Source organism: Octopus bimaculoides, chromosome 3 (assembly GCF_046866305.1).
Source record: "Octopus bimaculoides isolate indiv1 chromosome 3, ASM4686630v1, whole genome shotgun sequence".
In the NCBI taxonomy this organism is placed as follows: Eukaryota; Metazoa; Mollusca; class Cephalopoda; order Octopoda; family Octopodidae; genus Octopus; species Octopus bimaculoides.
Window position 1 is genome coordinate 69426905 of NC_142930.1, and position 20805 is coordinate 69447709.

The 20805-nt window shown below is 35.3% G+C and overlaps 1 protein-coding gene across 6 annotated transcripts in view; it reads right to left on the reverse strand.

Moving 5' to 3' along the window:
* Positions 1–20805, reverse strand: part of LOC106880939 (rho GTPase-activating protein 44) — a 225981-nt gene that overhangs the window by 89280 nt on the left and 115896 nt on the right. For all 6 annotated transcript variants that reach the window (XM_089349202.1, XM_089349199.1, XM_089349198.1 and 3 more), the window contains exons 4-9: positions 19239–19350; positions 14596–14672; positions 11195–11315; positions 7766–7834; positions 5525–5606; positions 770–897 (exon numbers count right to left, since the gene is read on the reverse strand). In XM_089349202.1, the coding sequence (XP_089205328.1) occupies positions 770–897; positions 5525–5606; positions 7766–7834; positions 11195–11315; positions 14596–14672; positions 19239–19350 (589 nt within the window). The remainder of the gene's footprint in view (positions 1–769; positions 898–5524; positions 5607–7765; positions 7835–11194; positions 11316–14595; positions 14673–19238; positions 19351–20805) is intronic.

Genomic DNA, 20805 nt, shown 5'->3' on the forward strand with positions numbered 1-20805 from the left:
AGTTCATTCAGTGTCACCCTCTACTAGGAATCTCAGACATCGATGTTTCAAGTTTTTTGACTCATCAATGCGATGTACCTAAGAGAGGCAACTCTGAATGAACTTAATAAAGTCATAGCTTTATATATAATCTGGTCAATACATTGACTGATTTGCACTAGTAGATTGCCCAATCAAGGTAAATAATGAAAAGTTAGCATGAAGCAGTGCTTAAGGATGAGCAGAATTTAGGCTGATTTGCAGTAGTAATCAAAAAACTTGAAACAGTGATGTCTGAGATTCCTAATAGAGGGCAACACTGAACTAACTGGTGTTTTCACACCTTTTTACCACACGAGAAATTTTTTCTCCATGGTAACTGCAGTGTACTTGCCTTTTAGAAATTGAAATATGTGACAAACATATTTCAACTAGCCTAAATTCTGCTCATATATTTATGTTTGTATTTGTGCGCGCGCGCGTGTTACTGTTCCCTTCCCTTGACATTGCATGATAGTTGTAAACAAATGTCACCATCGTGCAAGCAGTGTCTTTCATTTCCAATCTGTAAAAATACATCTGGCCATGGGGAAATATCACCTTGCTTGAAAACAGGTGATGGTAGGTGACAGGAAGGGCATCCAACTGTAGAAAATCCACCTCAACAAATTCCCTCCAAGTCATGCAAGCAAGGAAAAGTGGACATTAAAATGATGATGAAAATGATGATGACACCAGTTTTACTTAGTTTTAGTTTGGAAGAAAAGAAAAAAATAAATAAAAATCCTACCTCCTCCTCTAAGCCTGTATCTACTAAAGTACAGACACAGCCTTCAATGACTAAGGCAATATTCCGTCCAGTAACTCTTAAATGGTCCGACAGACAGGTACCATAGACAGGTTTCACAGGATTAGTGTCTGTGGAGAAAACAACATTTGAAAACAAAAGTAGTTGAACAAGGTGTAAACAAGTATTTCATAAATCTGAAATATTTCACAAATTAGTTTATCATTTCTCTCTTTTGAATATTACATAGCATACAGTGAGGCAATGTGTGGAATAAAATTTCATCAAATGAAAAGTGTATATTTAAATGACATTTGAATTATTATTACTAGTAATAATTCTCTCTTATTTTGGGACAAGATCTGTAATTTTAGGGAGAGGGAGTAAATTAATTACATTGACCCCAATACTTAACTGGTATTTATTTAACCAACTCTGAAAGGATGAGAAAGAAGTAAACTTGACCTCAGTGGAATTTGAAGTCAGAATTTAGTCGGAATAAATGCTGCTAAGCATTTTGTCCAACATGCTGCCAATTCTGCCAGCTCACCACTTGAATAAAATAATAATCCTTTCTAGGCACAATGCCTGAAATTTGGCAGAAGGCAGGGGTAGTTGATTATATTGACTCCAATGTTCAGCTGGTACATATTTTATCGATCCCCAAAAGGATGAAAGATGAAGTCAACCTGAACGGAATATGAATTGAGAATGTAAAGACAGACAAAATTAACTTAGATGAGATGCAGTCGAAGTTTATTCCAAGAGAGGATACCACCAACACCCTCTACTGGTGAAACAACTACAGTAGACATTCTGAGCTAAGAGCAAGCCACTATACCTAGCATTCATTGACCTTGAGAAGGCCTTAGACAGGGTTCTACATCATCTGGTAGTCTCCATGAAAAGTAGGTGTAAATAAATGGCATTTGAGAGACAACCAAATGATATACAGAGATGTTGTAAGCAAGATGACAATTAGCAATGAGTTCAGCAAGCAAGTTAGTATGAAGGTAAGACTCCTCATATTTATTTTCAGACCCTTCATATTTATCATAGTTCCCTACATCAGCAGGAACTCCTCAGACCAATGATCTAGTTCTTATAGCTGTCACACTTGAATTAGAGAAGAAATTCCAAACATTGATACAAGGCCTAGAATTAAAAAGCCTAAAATAAACACAGCAAAGAAAAAAAGTTTTAGTAATCAGAAAAGACTACAACACTACTCTACTGCTGTCAAGGATGGTGGCTACATTAAATATACAGAAAAATAAGCAGGTAACAACTCTGTATCAAAAGTAAACTGGGGGTGTACAAGAGACACAGTGGAATTAAGGCCTGACAAGACTTTATATATAATAGATGCACAGGACTAGTAGCAGTAAGATTACCTAAGAAATAATATTTTTCAAATGCTCAAAAAGCTCTCTTAGAATTAGTTTACAGCTTCCATTGTCTAGGAAACCTAATTAGCAGTGATAGTGAATGTTTTGAAAGCATAACAGCCAGACTAAGAAAAGGGTGGAAAAAAGTTTAGGAATATATTATTCTTGCAAAAATGCATTCACTTTGTGTGTGAAGGGCAGATTGTATGATGATCATGTACCAAGTGCAATGTTGCATGGTAACAAAACATGGGAACTGAATGTGGAGAAAGTGCAAAGGCTAGAAAGAAATGAAATGAGCATGCTCTAATGGACAGGTAATGATACTATACATAAACAATAGAGCACAAATGATCTGAGAAAAATACCTGATACAAAAAAAAATCAAGTGCAGCATTGAAGAGATATGACTGTGTTAGTATGGAAATGTGATGCATATGGGAGATAGTAGGGTAAAAGAAGTGCCAAGAGACAATGTAAAAGAGTCAGCGGAAGATGTAGGAAGAAGTGGTGAAGATAATTTCCAAGAGGCTGAATCTCACAAAGGAGATTGCAAATAAATGGCAAGACACTTTGTTAGAGAACACCAGTTAAACCTGTGCTAACATGAAAAACCAGACATAAAAACAATGATGATGATGAGTGTGTATGTGTGTGGATTGGTTAGGTCCAACAAAAACACCTTGTTATATCCCTTCTCACCAAAAGTAAACCAAGCCATTTGATAAATAGAAAGCAATACAATAAGTACTAGACAAGGTACTAGGGTTTGATGTAACTAAAATCCTTGAAGGTGTTACCTCAACAAGGTTGCAGCTCAAAAACTGAGATCAATAAAAGAATATAAGAAAAAAAAAACAGCTTCTAACAAACAAAAAGGTTCTTCATAATTGTAGCAACTGGAAAACTTAAAACCACAGCAAGAATCAGCTTTTGACAATATACAACTCAGTGATAGAAATAAAGAAAATGTCACTTGAGAAGCAAATCAAATTTATTGATTAGTATCATGCCTGCATGTTCCACATTATTAATAATTATAACAAGCATAGGTATGGTAATGTGATTTATGTGGTTAAGAAGCTAGTTTTGCAAATATGAGGTTTTGGGGTTCTGTCCCACATGCTGCACCTTGGGCAAGTGTCTTCTACTATGGCCTCAGGCTAACCAAAGCCTTGTGAGTGAATTTGATCAATGGAAGCGATGTGGAAACCTGTCAAAATATATATGTCTTTCTTAGCACCCCGTCACTACCATCTCACTCCACCACTTAACATCCAGTGTTCGTTTGTTTACATCCCTGTGCCTAAGTGGTTTGACAGAAAGAGATTGATAGGATAAGTACCAGCCTTTAAAAAAACTAATACTAGGATCAATTTGTTCAACTAAAACCCTTCAAGGTGGTCTCCCAGCATGACCACAACCTAATGACTGAAACAAGTAAAAGATAAAAGATCCAGTTGAGCATGTCCCTTAGTGGCTGACGCTATGTGCATCTTTGATCATGAGCAGGAGTAGTGGGGCAGCATCATAGCCATGTGCTGAGCTTTGGGGTTTGAATAATTTACCTTTGGAAACATGAGTGTTCCTTTTGAACTGGATGGGCTACTTGAAGAAAATTCTAACAGAGCAAGGTCATGTGCTATTTATCTCGATATGAGATCACTGTCATGCACACACAGTCATGATGCATGTGCCTGGTGTACCCTTATCAGATGGGTATTCAGGATGGGTATATTGGGCTTCATATATTTGTACCCCAGTGTCACTTTGATGGCATGCGCTGCTCTCTCACTCAATAATAATAATAATAACGAGGTGTGTTTTTAGGTTACTACCAATCAGTATTTTCATTGAGACACCATCTCTATCAAGGTAGTCCATGAAGGCGGCAGGGGCCTAGCTTCCCTGGTTTTGAACTCAGAGTGGTCCTTCTCCTAGGCTGCTTGCCAACCAAGGCTAACTCAGAGCACTCGTTATTTGAAGGCACCAGATACTTGCCTTTTCCTACTTTTCTCCTGTTGGATTGGCGAAGGAGTCAGGCTTGACTGTCAGGGCATGTCTTGCGCAGGCCATTGGGGCATTTTATAAGTGGGCACTCAACCCCCAGCATTGACAGAGAAAAAAAGTAGAAGAGAGAGAGAGAGAAAATAAATCAAAGGAAAAGGAAAGAAAGATCAACTTGGGGAGGAAGACATTTAACATAGCAAGTTTAGTATAATCCATTCAGACAGGGAGAATAGGAGGACTGCTTAGGAGTAGTTTGCAAGACATGTGAATGCCAAGACAGATACAGAGGACCGGTAGCTATGGATGAAGAGGAGTGACCTGAAGAGAGAGACGGAAGCACTCACATGTGCAGCTCAAGAACCAGTGATAAGGATCAACTATGTGAGTGCAAAATAGACAACACTACTGACAGCGACAAATGCAGAATGTGATGTGTGGTGAGAGGAGCAAAACAGTACGGTACATCATTAGCAAATGCCCAAAATTGGCACAACATGAATACAAAGGACGCCATGACAATGTGACAAGAATGATCCATTGGGAGCTCTGTGGAAATCAAAGCCTACAAAGAGCAAAGACATGGTATGAGAAAACCCCAGAAGGAATCACTGAGAATGAGAATTGCAAAATTCTATGGGATGCACTGATCCAGTGCAATCACTTGACCAGACATCAGAAACCAAACATTGTTGTGGTGAATAAAAAAGAAAAAAACATGCATGATAATCAACATAGCATGCCCCGGTGACAACAGGATCAATGTGAAAGAAGAAGAAAAAATAAACAACTATGATAATTTGAGGTGGGAAATACGAAGGTTGTGATCAATGAGGAGAGTAGACATGATACCAATAGTAATTGGTGCCATTTAGAAGTATCAGCACTCAACTATCAGCATGGCTGAAAAAGATTTGCAAGTATGAAAGTAGAACACCTACAAAGATCAGCTTTGCTTGGAACTGCAAGAATCCTTTGCAGGGTTCTTGAAGCATGACCAATAAACAAGTGTCACCTTGGTCTGCTGGCTGTGGACAGCTGACACTTTCCATCATACCCAGCAAAATAAGCTGTGAGTTTTCATCACATAATCATCATCATCATCATAATAATAATAAAAATCCTTTCTACTAAAGGCACAAGGCCTGAAATTTAGCAGGAGGGGACTAGTTAATTACATTGACCCCAGTGCATAACTGTTGCTTATTTCATCAATTTTGAAAAGGAGGAAAGGCAAAGTTGACCTTGGCAGAATTTGAACTCAGAATGTAAGGACGGACAAAATGATGCTAAGCATTTTGCCCAGCATGCTAATAATTCTGCCAGCTCACTGCCTTTAATAATGATAACAACAACAACATACCAATCATTTGTTTCATTTTAGGTATCACTCTATCGATTGTTTCAAGGGCATTTTTGTGGTAATTGGCTTGTGCCATCATGAGCTGCAATGAGAAAATTTTCATTATTACACAATGCACAACAGAACATCTGCATTAGTTAATATTATAAAAGAAAATACATTTAGCCTTGCTATGAAATAATTTTAAGGTCATAAACTCTCTAGTGAACAAAGAAACCTCTACGTCTTGCATGGGTAACCTCTACATCAGGCATGACTCATCATTAGGTAGACTGAACTACTAAGAAAATTCAAGGTAATTTTTCATTGGCATGCCATTCAGAAAGTCTTGTATGCTATTGTTAACCCATGACTGTGCTACATATTCCCTTAGCATGCTAGAAATAGCAGCTAAATCTCTCTCAAATAAAACTCTGTCATAAAAATTGAAAGACAGATTGATTAATATAGCCCTAGATACACTGATAAAAAGTTGTTGGGATGACTACAGCTGGAATATCCTTGATTACAGTTTCAATCACATTTTCAATAAGATTTTGTGTTTGTCAAACAAACACGATCTCTTTAACCCTTTTGATACCAACCCACCTGAAACCACTTCTGGCTCTGTAGCACAAATGTCTTGTTTCCAAAAGTTCTGAATTAAAATCTTCCACCAAACCTTAGTCACAATTTATGTTTCTAACACTAGCTTAATGATAACTAAGTTATTTTATTGAATTCTTTGTTATATTTAAAATTAATTGAAAGAAACACAGAGTATCTCAACAAAAATATTGGAACAAAAGGATTAATGATGATAAACTAAAAGTTGTTTCATAGCAAAGCAGAAATATATTCATAAACAGAATTGATATTCATTTGTTATTCAGTAGTAACTATAAAAAAGCATTTTAAAAATAAAAAATAAATTAAAATTTAGTGGAATAGTTTGATCAGTGTAAAAATTTATGCAAAGAAGAATCTACTCTTTAGTTATGTTTCTTTGTAAAGTACAAATAGATTTTATATTTCTTTTGGATGTCAGGGACCATACAAGGACCAGGTAAACAAGAATATACAAAGCTGTAAGCAGATATGCAGGTGGTTTTAGGCTCATTATAATAGTTTGGACAATATACTATAAGTTTGCTTAAATTAGTATTTAAGTGATTAACAGTGATTAAGTATGAAACAATTATTAATGATTACACAAAGACAATTGACACATTTGGTTAAAGTGTGTTTCTGATTAAAGTAATGGAGATACTTTTTACTTAATACTTTAATACTTTTCCTGTTACATGTTTGCTTTATACAGATTGATGTTACCTTTCACTCGATACTTTTCATGTGGATGGGGTAACACTAGTTTTGTTTTGTCGACATTTAATGATATTCTTATATCCTTTTTATCTGTTTCAGTCATTTGACTGCAGCCATGCTGGAGCACTGCCCAACCACATTCTAAAGACTAAAACCAGTAAAAAAAAGAGTAAAGAAAAAACATTTTCTCTTTTTTTACCATTTTTACTGATACTCGATATATTACAGGTAGTTCTTATGTGTAAGATTTACAACCACTTTTGTTTCAGTTCACTTGTTTTATCTATCCCTTCTTTTAATCATTTCTCAAGAATACAATTCACCACTGGCTTGTATAAAGTATATTTCAAATTTATGCAGCAGTCTTTAATATCTCTTATACCCAGCCTCTTATAGACACTCAAATTACATATTTTGTCCCCCCCACACACACACACACAATAAAAAAAAACAAAAAAAAACATTTCTCATCTCAGTAAAGTTATTATATCAGTAATGATCCTTTAAGATTCTATTCACTCTTGTATCTTTGTATCTAAGGAAGCTGTAACACATAATTTTGAAAACGGTCAGGATTGGTATATTAGATGAGTTGCTGTATTGTATCTCAATATTAGCTCCAAAAACAAATCAAATGTGTGATACTGAGCACTGGCTTAGCCTTTCATTCTTCTAGGACTGATAAAATAAAGACCAATAATACCTAATACATACTTAACCAACTATATACCTCAGCAACACAGTAAAATCCATCATGTCAACAGTCCTTAACTTTTTAGCATTCAATGATGTGATTGTTTACTTTGAGAATGACTTTGTAGGGTAGGTGTGAGAGGCTTGATCTGGCTGGTTTGAACATAAAACAGGGAGGATATTTGAGTCAGATATGGCCAGTTTAAATGCTAAAAGGTTAAATTAAGTGTTAAAAATACTTACTGCTACTAGTTTTTCACAGTGGTCATTCTCTTTTGCAATGAAATTAAGCATTTCAATTGCTAAAGCATCCTGAAAGAGAGCAAATAATTATTAACAAAGCATTTATGTCAAGCCAATATAATTATTAGGGCTTCAATGTTATGAACAATATGTGATTTTTAAAAGTCCAATGAACTTATTTTCTAAGTGCAAAGAAATATTTCTATTGAGTCAAGACAGTTCTTAATATTGTAGGAACAATTTAGAGCAATTCACAAAAAGAGCTTTGGATTAGCTAAAAGTTTTTCGTTTGGCCTGACATTGGACTGACCAAAGTCTGCTGCCTTTCATTGTCAGTTCACTGCATTTTGACAACTTACATCTAAATCAGCACAATCGTTCATCCAGCATACATTACATTGATATCTTCAATGCTCAGCTATTCTTTTAAAATCCTTTATTTTACTTTCATACAAGTTCAGAAAACACATTTAACCATTTACATTCACCTTATTTCTCCTAGTTCCCATACATCTCCATTCAAAACTTATACCATATCACACTTTTAGAACATGTTTTACACAATATGCCTTTTATTCAACCTCTGGAACTTCTTCCATGTCTTACTTTCATTACAACCATCCCCAGCTCTGATTTATTACTGCAAATAAGCCTGTTGTCAGCTTTCAGCTAAGGTATGCCACAATGCAGTTGAATCAGAAATAATAATTCATACCATCTACCCATACTTCCTATGGAATGCTTTTAAAAGCACTCTGAATTTTCCCTTTCCAATACTTTCTGGACTTTTGACAAGCAAGGAGGAATTTCTGGAGGTAGAGCCATGGTTTTCACTTCAATAACCAGACTGATGTTAGACTGTTCCTAGTCACATGCTTGGCAATCATGACTTCTAAGTATGTTGCGGCAGCAATCAATATTGGAAGATCCATCAGCAAACCCTGAACTTGATTGGACCAGATTCTTCAACAAGTTTACATCAAAGCAATCACCAATGGGACTCTTTCTAGCAGAACCAGAGTATCATCAATTTCTTGAAAAACTTTGAACTTCCAGATGAGACTATGTCAGTGACAATTCAAGGACATGGATGCTTGCTATGAGCATAGAGATAAGTAGTGTCAATTAGTTTAACATAATTCATTTTTTACTTGTTTTTACTGCTGGGGTTAAACCATCTAAACTTATCTTCACCAGGTTCAAAGAGGCATTCAAATAAAGATGGTCTCATCAGCCAACAATGACAAAAGTCCTATATTCTTTTATAGCTAGACATAATTTAAATGAATGACCTAATCAGTTCAACTTCATAGTTAGTCACAGTTCAAAGGAGAGACCTAACAGTAGGGTATGATTACCCAAAAATGTCACTCCATCATTTTTATGAAGGAAGGGCAACTACTATATTTCCCCATAGAGCTGCAAGTCATTGTATAGATAAGACGAAAATGTGTGTGTGTGGGGGGGGGGGGGGGGGGGTCAAAGTAGAGAAATAGTGATATTTTCTAATGAGCCTCTGAGTTCAAATGTTGTTTAAGAAAGTTATGCCCCAGAATTATACAGGATCAAAAGTTATGTAACACATCTAAATGTACTATTTTATAAAAAAAAAAATAAAAACATAAGTAGATTTGAAATGCTAAAAGATAAAGAAACAGCCTGTTCAGATTGAATAACCAGGCCTGTTTGAAGATATTGAGAAAGAGAGATTCCTGCAAACATCATTGTCATCATTGTATATGAAACTGATGGCCATACACAAATCTTGAGTAAAACATCAATACATTGGTTGCCTCTCTCTCTCTCTCTCTCTCTCTCTCTCTCTCTCTCTCTCTCTCTATCTATATATATATATATATATATATATATATATATATATATATATATATATATATATATATATATATATCATCATCTTTCCATGCTAGCATGGGTTGGACGATTTGACTGAGGACTGGTGAAACCGGATGGCAACACCAGGCTCCAGTCTGATTTGGCAGAGTTTCTACAGCTGGATGCCCTTCCTAACGCCAACCACTCGGAGAGTGTAGTGGGTGCTTTTACGTGTCACCCGCACGAAAACGGCCACGCTCGAAATGGTGTCTTTTATGTGCCACCCGCACAAGCCAGTCCAGGGGCACTGGCAACGATCTCGCTCGAAAATCCTACGGGAGCCAGTCAGGCGGTACTGGCAACGGCCACGCTCAAAATGGTGCATCTCATGTGCCACCCGCACAAGAACCAGTCCAGGGGCACTGGCAACGATCTTACTTGGCTTGCCGGGTCTTCTCACGCACAGCACATTTCCAAAGGTCTCGGTCAGTAGTCATCGCCTCGGTGAGGCCCAATGTACGAAGGTCTTGCCTCACCACCTCAGCCCAGGTCTTCCTGGGCCTACCTCTTCCACGGGTTCCCTCAACTGTTAGGGTGTGGCACTTTTTCACGCAGCTATCCTCATCCATTCTCACCACATGTCCATACCAGCGCAATCGTCTCTCTTGCACGCCACAACTGATGCTTCTAATGTTCAGCTTTTCTCTCAAGATACTTACACTCTGACGGGTATTCACATTGACATTACACATCCAACGGAGCATAATATATATATATATATATATATATATATATGATTGATCGCTAGCCACTAAACCTTTTTTATTTTCTCTCTGTTTTTTTTCTGTGTTCTTTTCTGTTGAAGAGCATAGACTCAAAACGTAAAAGACTTTCTCATTTCCCGAACGTTAAACTAATACATCTGTTTGTTGTTTACACATCCGTCTTCATTTTTTTTTTTTTGTAAATTCCAACTATATATATATATATATATATATATATATATATATATATATTTATATATATATATATATATTTATATATATATATATATATTTATATATATATATATATATTTATATATATATATATATATATATATTTATATATATATATATATATATGTTTATATATATATATATATATGTTTATATATATATATATATATGTTTATATATATATATATATATGTTTATATATATATATATATGTATGTATGTATGTATGTATGTATGTATGTATGTATGTGTGTGTGTTATTACTTTTTTCATGGGTATACATATACACACATATAGACATACAAACATAGATAAGTATACATACATTAACCAAAACACAGATTCATACACACAAAGAAAGGCCAGCATGTATGCATACAACAAACACACACACACACACACAAAGACTTGATTGATATCTAAATTCCATTGAAAGAGTATGGTTTCTGGGTTAGAGACTAGCTATTTTTTAATTGGAGAGAAATTTGAAAAATAAAACCAGAAGAACAAATATACATACATATAAATACACATGTACACACATACACACACACACACACATTTTTTACATTCTCTCAAATATCAAGGAATATCATACTTTGGCACTGTCTACTTTGTTAGCTGCATCTTCTAACTCTCCACGAATCAAGTCAGCTTTGTAAGCAGCAGCTGCCATGTTGTTGCTGTTCAACTGAGATTGGCGTACTGCTGTGGTCCACCTGCAACAGACAAACATCAACTAATCAATAATAGCAATTTATTTCCATTTATTTTTCATTAGTTTAGTCAGGGGAGACAGAACAGAGCCCATTACTGATTCAAACTTTCCTAGACTGGAGGATTAAGACTGCTGAGTGAAGTTAATACAGTTAACATTTGCTTTCAAATCTGCTTTGTTTTATCATTTAGTTCAGAGAAGAGATGCAGCCTCTTTAGCCTTTAAAAATCTTGTCACGGTCGATGAGACCAATATTCAGTATAAACATCTGAAGGTTGATGCTTGCAGGAAAAACACAGAGGTGGGATAGTTCCAGAAAGCTACAGTTCTAGAAGAGAAAGATTGAAAAGTTTTTAGTCTGATATATAAAGGAAGTGGTGCACAGCTTGTTAGTTCTGAACAGCAGAAATATATAGTAATTATAATAATAAGTTTCAGAGAAAAGAAACAGCAAATCAGAGGTCATATCTGTTGATGAGTGGAGGCTGGATAATTAGTTGAATAAGCATTTTATTTTGGGGATGGAGTTTAAGATGTTTGCTTGTATGAAGCATCAGTATAATCTCAGATATGTGAAGTTACACTTTAGTTTTATAGAAAAATCAGCAACTTATCAGAACTGAAGTATGTTTTTGACACTGAAGAAAAACAAAGCTTTTGGAATATAGTTTTGACTGAGTTATTGATGCGTATTTCCCTGAAAGATGATCTAAGATCATGAGGTAATAGTTATAAATTTTGTGTGAAGTTTTTTGTTGTGAGTTGTTCATGAGCAGAGGATGTGTTATGTTGTATGTTTTGCTTGTTGTGACTAGGTTTTGGTACTGTAAAATAGAAATTAAGGTAGTCATATCACTATCGATGAGTTTCTCAAGATCTTTGTCCATTGAAAGGATGCAAGTGTGAGGTTAGTTGATAAACTATATATAAGTAGGGTATTACTGAAATTAAGACATCTGCATTGATAGAAAATGAGTTAATAAGGGCTTGACGACTAATGCTTTAATGGAAGGGCTTGATAAAGGAGAAAAGGACAGAGACCATATGCAGAAGTGTGGTTGTGAAATGAATAAGAAGTTTTCATTTCAGTATTTTGGGTATATGTGCATGGAGATATTAGGAGCAAAATGGACAGCAAATATGGTGTCTTTTTCAGTAAAGCTACTGCTAATGACCTATCCTGGTTAAAGAGAGTCAGATGAGGTGATTCTGTAAAATTTGTAGAGCATGTTGTGGCAGAAATAATCAAAGTCATCTGATGATGAGACATATACTGAAATATTTTAGATCCTGATTTTAGATCCTGATTTTAGCCTGACAGTTGAGAGTAAACCTTTTGACATATTTTGGTTAGTGGAATTTGATTGCATGGAGGATGTGAAAAGATACACCATAGAGTATGGTTTCAATAGCTCACAAGATAAGGAAGCATATTAGCTACCAAGGGTAGTCAGCACTGAACTAGCCAAATTCCAACATATTAGCTAACATAAAGTTCAAGGATGTTTGGAAGGAATAGGATGACATGTGATAGACTGATGTGAGGTGGGGCATCTCAGTTGCATAGTGGTTGGATAATCCAATAGAAACTACAGCTCCTGGGAATTTTCCCACTCTTTACAGGCAGTCATCAACATAGAAAGAAGTTCAAACTAAACACATTGATTTCACTTCTATCAAGAGGCTTACAAAATATCATGAATATTACAGCTCCTCTGATGAGGTAATAACAGACAAAAAGAAATGCTGAAAAGGCCAAAGGCATTGCTATACTCATTTGCACTAATTATGAAATAAAAAAATATAGTTTTGATCCTCTTTAAGTTTACTCTTTCAAACGACTATGCATAAATGTATGTAAAAAATATCAAGTATCTATAATTAATGATAAACATAGGCACAGACATAGCTGTGTGGTCAAGAAGTTTGCTTCTCAACTCATGTATTTTCAGGTTCAATTCCACTATGTGACACCTTGGACAAGTATCTTCAACTTTAAGCTCTGGACCAACCAAAGCTTTGTAAGTGAATTTGGTAGATGGAAACTGTAAACAGTGCTTTGTGTGTGTATATATATATATATATATATATATATATATATATATATATATATGTGTGTGGTGGCTGTCTACTTGTTAGCATGACCATTGCTGACAAATGTTAAGTGTCAGTAATGCCCATACAAGGGTTTTAAGTCAAGTGCAGCTTGCCCAACAGCACAATGACTCTCACTAGCAATATCAAGAAGTCCAGAGACAAGCAAATGGTAAGATATGGCAGCGGTTTTATATACAAATTAGTCTTCTCCTAGAGGGATGCCTTGACAAAGATCAGGAGGACCTCATTTTCAGTGGGCTTGCTGTGCTCTCAGACACCTACCCAAGTGCCTCTATGTCCTAGTGCATATATATGTGTACACACACACACACACACATATATATACATCAATGCTTAAAGAAGTGCTAATCTCTAATTGTGGAAGGAACTTTGTGGAAAAAGGAGCCCCAGGAAGACATGGGATGAGGTGGTGAAATATGACATTTGGCACTTGAGTCTCACAGAGGCAATGGTAAGTGGCTGAGACTTCTGGCAAATTGCTGTGCTTGAGAAGACATGTCAAGCTACATGAAATCATGGTCAAAGCCAGTGCCGGTGACATATAAAAGTCGCCCGTGTAAGTGATATGTAAAAGGTACCTATGCTGGTGACATGCAAAAGGCACCCATACTGGTGACTTGCAAAAGGCACCCATGCCAGTGACATGTGAAAGGCACCTGTGCTGGTGACACATAAAAGGCACCCAGTACACTCTGTTGAGTGGTTGGTATTAGGAAAGCATCCAACCATAGAAACCAAGCTAAAACAGACTGGAGCTTGGCGCAGCTCTCTGGCTTACCATCGCCAGTCAAACCGTGCAACCCATGCCAGTATGGAAAACAGACATTAAATGATGATGATGATGATGATGATGATGATGAAGAGGAGGAGGAGGAGGATGACAACGGCGATGTATGTGAGTTTGTATTTCAGTGTACCCTGTCTGACATCTGTTGCTAATCTCCAGTCTTCCACGAAAATATATCCAGCCATGGGGAAATATTACTTGACTTGGAAGCAGGTGAGGGTTGACAACAACAAGGGTCTCCAGCCATAGAAAATCTGCATTTAAGAAAATTCTGTCTAGACCATGCAAGCACAGAAAAGTGGATGTTATATGATAATGATGTAGATGGTAATTAACAGAAGAATTAATAAAAAGAAAACAATAATAATATATTTACCGATTACGTGCAGAATCCATATCTAATGTTAACTTATTTAGATGCTTTCTCAATTTTACAATAGTAGGGATGTCATTCTGTAAAAGATAATTAATTACTCCAATCATATATGCAAGATATCAAAATTGATAATTTTTTTTTTTAAATGAACAAACTAGAATGTTAGTTCTATGTATATTTTAATCATTGCAAAAGGATTTGATTAACTATAACTAAAAAAATAAAAAATGTTCAAAGAAATACTTCATCTGTGGAATTGTAATGTGATCCTTCTGTATTGTCAGCATGGAAAGGTTTCCAGCATTGCAATGCATGTAAAAGAGCTTGCAAAACCTCTTAGTAGCTCATGCACTTTCTCTGTGGGGCAAAGCATCTCTGCTGTATATGTTGCCTTCATATTTTATCCATATATGTATGTATGAGTTTGTCTAAGCATGTATATATGTGTGTGTATGTACATACATACATGCAAACAAACATACCTACCTACCTACCATATGTTACATATATATTATATCATACCTTGATACTGTGTGGACTAAGATCCCTGTTGACAGGCTGCTGGTATTTATAGTGTTAAACACTTTCAATTTGCAAATTAGGGACTCCTTCATAGAGTAACTGCTGTATTTGTTGAGTATATAAACAGTTTGGCTGCTTGTTTCTCTGGAGACTGTCAGAATGATGTAGACGCCTCTGATGAGAACCCAATAAGGTTCGAAAATTGATTAAGGTTGTTCATCATTTTTTCAGTCTGCAGAGAAATGGCTAAAATTTGTCCTGTTTATAATTATACCATATGTTACATATATATATATGTATGCATATCATCATCATCATCATCGTTTAACGTCCGCTTTCCATGCTAGCATGGGTTGGACGATTTGACTGAGGACTGGTGAAACCGGATGGCAACACCAGGCTCCAGTCTGATTTGGCAGAGTTTCTACAGCTGGATGCCCTTCCTAACGCCAACCACTCAGAGAGTGTAGTGGGTGCTTTTACGTGTCACCCGCACGAAAACGGCCACGCTCGAAATGGTGTCTTTTATGTGCCACCCGCACAAGCCAGTCCAGGGGCACTGGCAACGATCTCACTCGAAAATCCTACAGGAGCCAGTCAGGCGGTACTGGCAACGGCCACGCTCAAAATGGTGCATCTCATGTGCCACCCGCACAAGAACCAGTCCAGGGGCACTGGCAACGATCTTACTTGGCTTGCCGGGTCTTCTCACGCACAGCCCATTTCCAAAGGTCTCGGTCCGTAGTCATCGCCTCGGTGAGGCCCAATGTACGAAGGTCTTGCCTCACCATATGTGTATACTTATATATACATATAGCATTTGGAAGGGCATCCACCAGTAAAAACCATGCCAAAACTGGCCTTGCCTGTGCTCGTACCACATAAAATGCACTCAGTCTACTCTGTGAGGTGGTTGGTATTAGGAAGAGCATCCAGCTGTAAAAACCATGCCAAAACAGGCACAGAAGTGTGGCACAATCTTCTGCATGGCCAGCTCCTGTCAAACCATCCAGCCCATGCCAACATGGAAAGTGAACATTAAATGATGATGATGATGAATAAATTGTCACATTTAAGGCATTGAGCTGGCAGAATCATTAGTATGCTGGCCAAAATGCTTATTGGCATTTCATCCACCTTCAAATTCTGTGTACAAATGCTGCTGAGGTCAACATGCTTTCATCCTTTTGGGGTTGATAAAATAAGTACCAGTTGAGTACTAGGTTGTTGTAATCAACTAGCCCTCTCCCCCGAAACTGCTGGCCTTGTGCCAATATTTGAAGCTAATAAATAGTTGCATTTATGATGTAACATACAAAAGCCAATCAATTACATTAGTTCACAAATTAAAGACCATGCAGTTATTCCTTTACTGGTGTTATGTCAGCCAAAGGCTGTGACCATGCTGGAGAACCACCATTTTGTATTTTGTAAATTTTTTTTTGTCATTTTACAGGGGATTCATTTGTAACAACAGATATAGAGAAAGATTATTTTATTAAGTTATCTGTGTTTTAGCCTTTACATATACATAGAGAGAAAGCAGCAGCTTCCCAAATCAGTTTGAAAAATAAAACTGGATTGAAAATCCATTTTGACAATTAGTACCGTAATTTTCACATTATTTTAAAATCATTCTAATAGTATTCAACAGTGGTAATGACTACTCAATTAAGTTGACTGAGATAATGTGATTTGTTTAAGAACATAAGACAATAATTGCATGGACAAGTCTGCAACATATATTGCTACTCATCTCATTTTTATATTATCATGCTTGTGAGGTTCAATCTCTCCACATCTGATCTGTCTTTGTCTTTTTTTTTTTTTTGGACTCTACTACAGGTATTAATTCGTGTCAATATATGGGGAACATTTTCTTTCCAGTTCATCCATATCACATGTTCACAAAAGGGAAGCTGTCCTTCCTGTGCACATTCAGTATGTCTTTAGTAACCAACCACTTCCACAGCTCACTTCAGCTTTTCATTCAGGTTAACATAACACATCTAAGGAATCATATTTCCATTTTCTCTAGAATTCAAAACCTTATAAATATCCTTCTTCTATCCATCTCTGCAGGTTCTCTATCATCTCTAATATTGTCTCAGTACTGCATATCATTTTGAATTTTATACCATTGAGGAAGCATTGACAGGTCATTTGAATGGCTAGAAACAATGGTCAAATATTCCTCAAATCACATCATATTATCTTTAAAAAAAAAGGCACATTAAATAATGTAGTCCTAGATACACTATTAGAAAATCAGACAGCATAGTCACAGATAGAACATCTTTGATTATAGGTCAATTGGATCAGAGCTGACCTGAAGCTAAACAACAATAACATATAAAATCTCTATTATCAATATCTTTTATGCCAATATTAATTATGATGGTAAAATATCAGAATTTATTAACGCTAATGAACACCAGTAATTTATCATTGTTTACATATTCTAGACTTTGACCTTGAGGAGAGAGGACAAGACAAGTCAATGAGCGACAAAAAGACTTTGACTAACAAACAACTAGTTTATTCTTTAACAAACAATCAATTACTTAGTTAGATATTTAGCCAATAGACTAATAAAGAAGTGATATTGAATCAGTGCATGTTATTATGATTGGCACAATGACCCTCCCAAGATGCAAGATATATTCTATATATTTTCTGCAATGAATGTTTTGATTATTCAATGACCATTCAACCATGGATTCTACTGCACAATACTATTTAGCTTTACATGTGATTTATAGAGAAGACAAAATGACAATGTATGATGACTAAGCCTTTACAATGGTGTCATATGTGAAGAGAAATAGCTTTAACTTGAAATTTACCACACAGTAGTAAGGTACACTTTAAAAACTTGGTTTCATTAGAGTTCAAAACTAAAATAGATAGACACTGAACAAAAAGACAAGTAACCAAAAGCAGTTACATAGTATTAAGTGATTTTAATAGAGACTAGTCATGGATCATATAAACTCTAAATTTCTAATTCATTGTCTATTAAGTAAAATAAACTTGTCGACAATATAATTCCTAGAGACTTTTACCATGTCATGAGTTATCTATGGGCAAAGGACACATATATGAAAATGTTGTTTATTAATCACATGAGAGTAGAAGCAGAAGAGCTGTGAGGATAGAAACCTAATCAGTTTAGCTTTAAATTCTTTAGAATCTATAAAGAGAACTTCCCATGTTACAGCTACACTGGTTCCTTGAAGGATAAGGCTCAGAAGCAATTACATTTTCTAAGAATGCTACACAAAACAAACCTTTCTTCTAGGTTTCTTAATCTATTTTTTCTAGCATAAATTTGTAGAACTACATTGCAGCATGGTATGATAGCTGCTCCTTATTTCAACATTATTAACATTGTATTGTTGTCCACAGGGGGAAGGTTTATTAAGAGTTAGTTTCAAAGATTTTCAGGTACAATCAAGCCTACATATATAGTTGTTTATCTTCATTCAGCCAGATCCTGTTAACCTATAATATTGTAGCCATGACTATGTCAACTATTTCTTATCAATATATCTAGGAATATACTCCCCAATGTATTCTCCTTTTTTCTTTAGACTAAGAAGTATACTTTGCAGAGATTTGTCAACTAATTCTGTCAAGTTGAATGATTATATGTAGTCACTATTTTGTAGCCCAGAAGCCATTTCCTCTAAACGTAAGCTGCTGACTATAGCTTTCTAAGTACATATTACTTCTATTATTACCCTAATATTTATTAATTTTTATTATTATTATTTTTCTTGTTAATAACTCTACTACCTGGTCTATCATTCTTGATTTTGAAACTATTATTGTCCACTTGGCCAAACTAGTTCTGTTCAAGTCCTTTTATGGCAGAGAAACAACAAATTAAGAAACATTTATGAGAAATAACAATTCGCCCTATATGCTATGATTTAACCAGGTACACTATACCTTTTGTTACAATGTTATAGAACAAGGAAAGTAATGTGTAGCAGTTATAGGTAACCACACAACCTTTTTATTGAGCAATCTTTTCTATACAACAAAAATTGTTGCATATTTCAGAATTGAAATACAACTAGAACATATGTGTTATTTGTGAAACCTGTGATACTTACTTCAAGAATTAAATTCAATGGATTTAATACAGTGGATTCTACATCCAATTCATAATTTAACAGCTCTTTAGCTTGACCATTTTGGCACTCACCACATAGGAGGAATACATTACTAAAACAAAGGGAAAAAAATTTAAATTCACCAACATAACAAATGATAAAAAAAAATAATTATCAATTAACATTATCTAGTAATTATCATTAACAAGTATATTTCCATAAATCCTATTTACATAAACCAAAATAAAAACTGTGCTCAGGTTTTACAAACCTGAGAGAGTTAGAGATGTAATACTGAATTCATTGCTGTTTGCATCCTTATTAACAAAAATACAGTGAACATCTACACAATTTACTTGGTCCCTATTGTTCCTTTGTTCTTTTGAAAAACATCCAACTTTCAAAGTATGAAATATGAACAAAATTTAAACAAAAAAAAAACTTCATCACACCCTCTCACTTCTCATATACGTAGTAGTGCATTAGCAACCTAGACTGCATTTAGAGTATATCCCTGTGTTTGATAGAAATATGCTACCTCCCCTGTTTATCATCATGAGATGTTCTCTGCCTGTCTCCTCACTTAAACAGTAAAGGAGGCTTAGAAGTTTCCATTTTAGTTTTCACTTTAAAAGTCTTTGGAAGTTTCCACATGCATGCCAACCTCATGTGCCTCATCATCTATACAGAGTTTCTTAAGCTGACTTCCAAACTAAATATCAACATTTGTAGATAAACATCAGTAAAAATGTTCAATTAATCAAATGATTTAGCCTTTAAACATCTATCAATGCTAACATTCTACAGTGGTGTCACTAAGTCTAAAGAGTATACTGATGACTAGTAATTATATCCATTCATTTAATCACTGACAGTTCAATCTATAAACAGAAAGAGGATCTTTTTTTACACTTTTAACCCTTTAGCCTTCAAATTACTCTTTCAAATGAAAGACTGAGTTATCCACATTGTTTTGAAGTTCTCATACATTATCTCATAGCTTTGAGATTTTGGTAACCTGATTGTTTATTTTTAGAATGACATTGTAGGATAGGTTCAAGAGGCTAGATCTCGTCAGTTTTAACATGAAACATGTAGACTATTTGGGCCTGTTTAACTGCTAAAGGGTTAAATTATTAAAGGCGAAACAAGAAAATTTTGATTTAACATAATGCAATTACTGACAGTATCAATAATACCAGAAAATTTGACATCAATTTAAGAATATTTAAAGCATATAAGTGTATAATATGAACTGTTTCTTTAGCATACATATATATTGTTGAAAGTAACTGTTTTCTTATAGTCAAAATAAGTTATCAAACTACTACTAATTTCTGTTTTTTTTAAATAAACAACTAAAAAAAAAAACTATTTCTGTCAAGATAGTATTACTGTGCACCCTAATATATTTATCAGCTACCTTTCTCAAATCGTCAAATGCAAGCTAGAATATTATGTTTCAAATTACATTTCCTTCGTAAATTTATATCAAGATGGCTTAGCAAAGAATGTTTATTGAAACTCATCTTTTTGCTTCTTCATAAATATCTAATTTTTTTTCTGG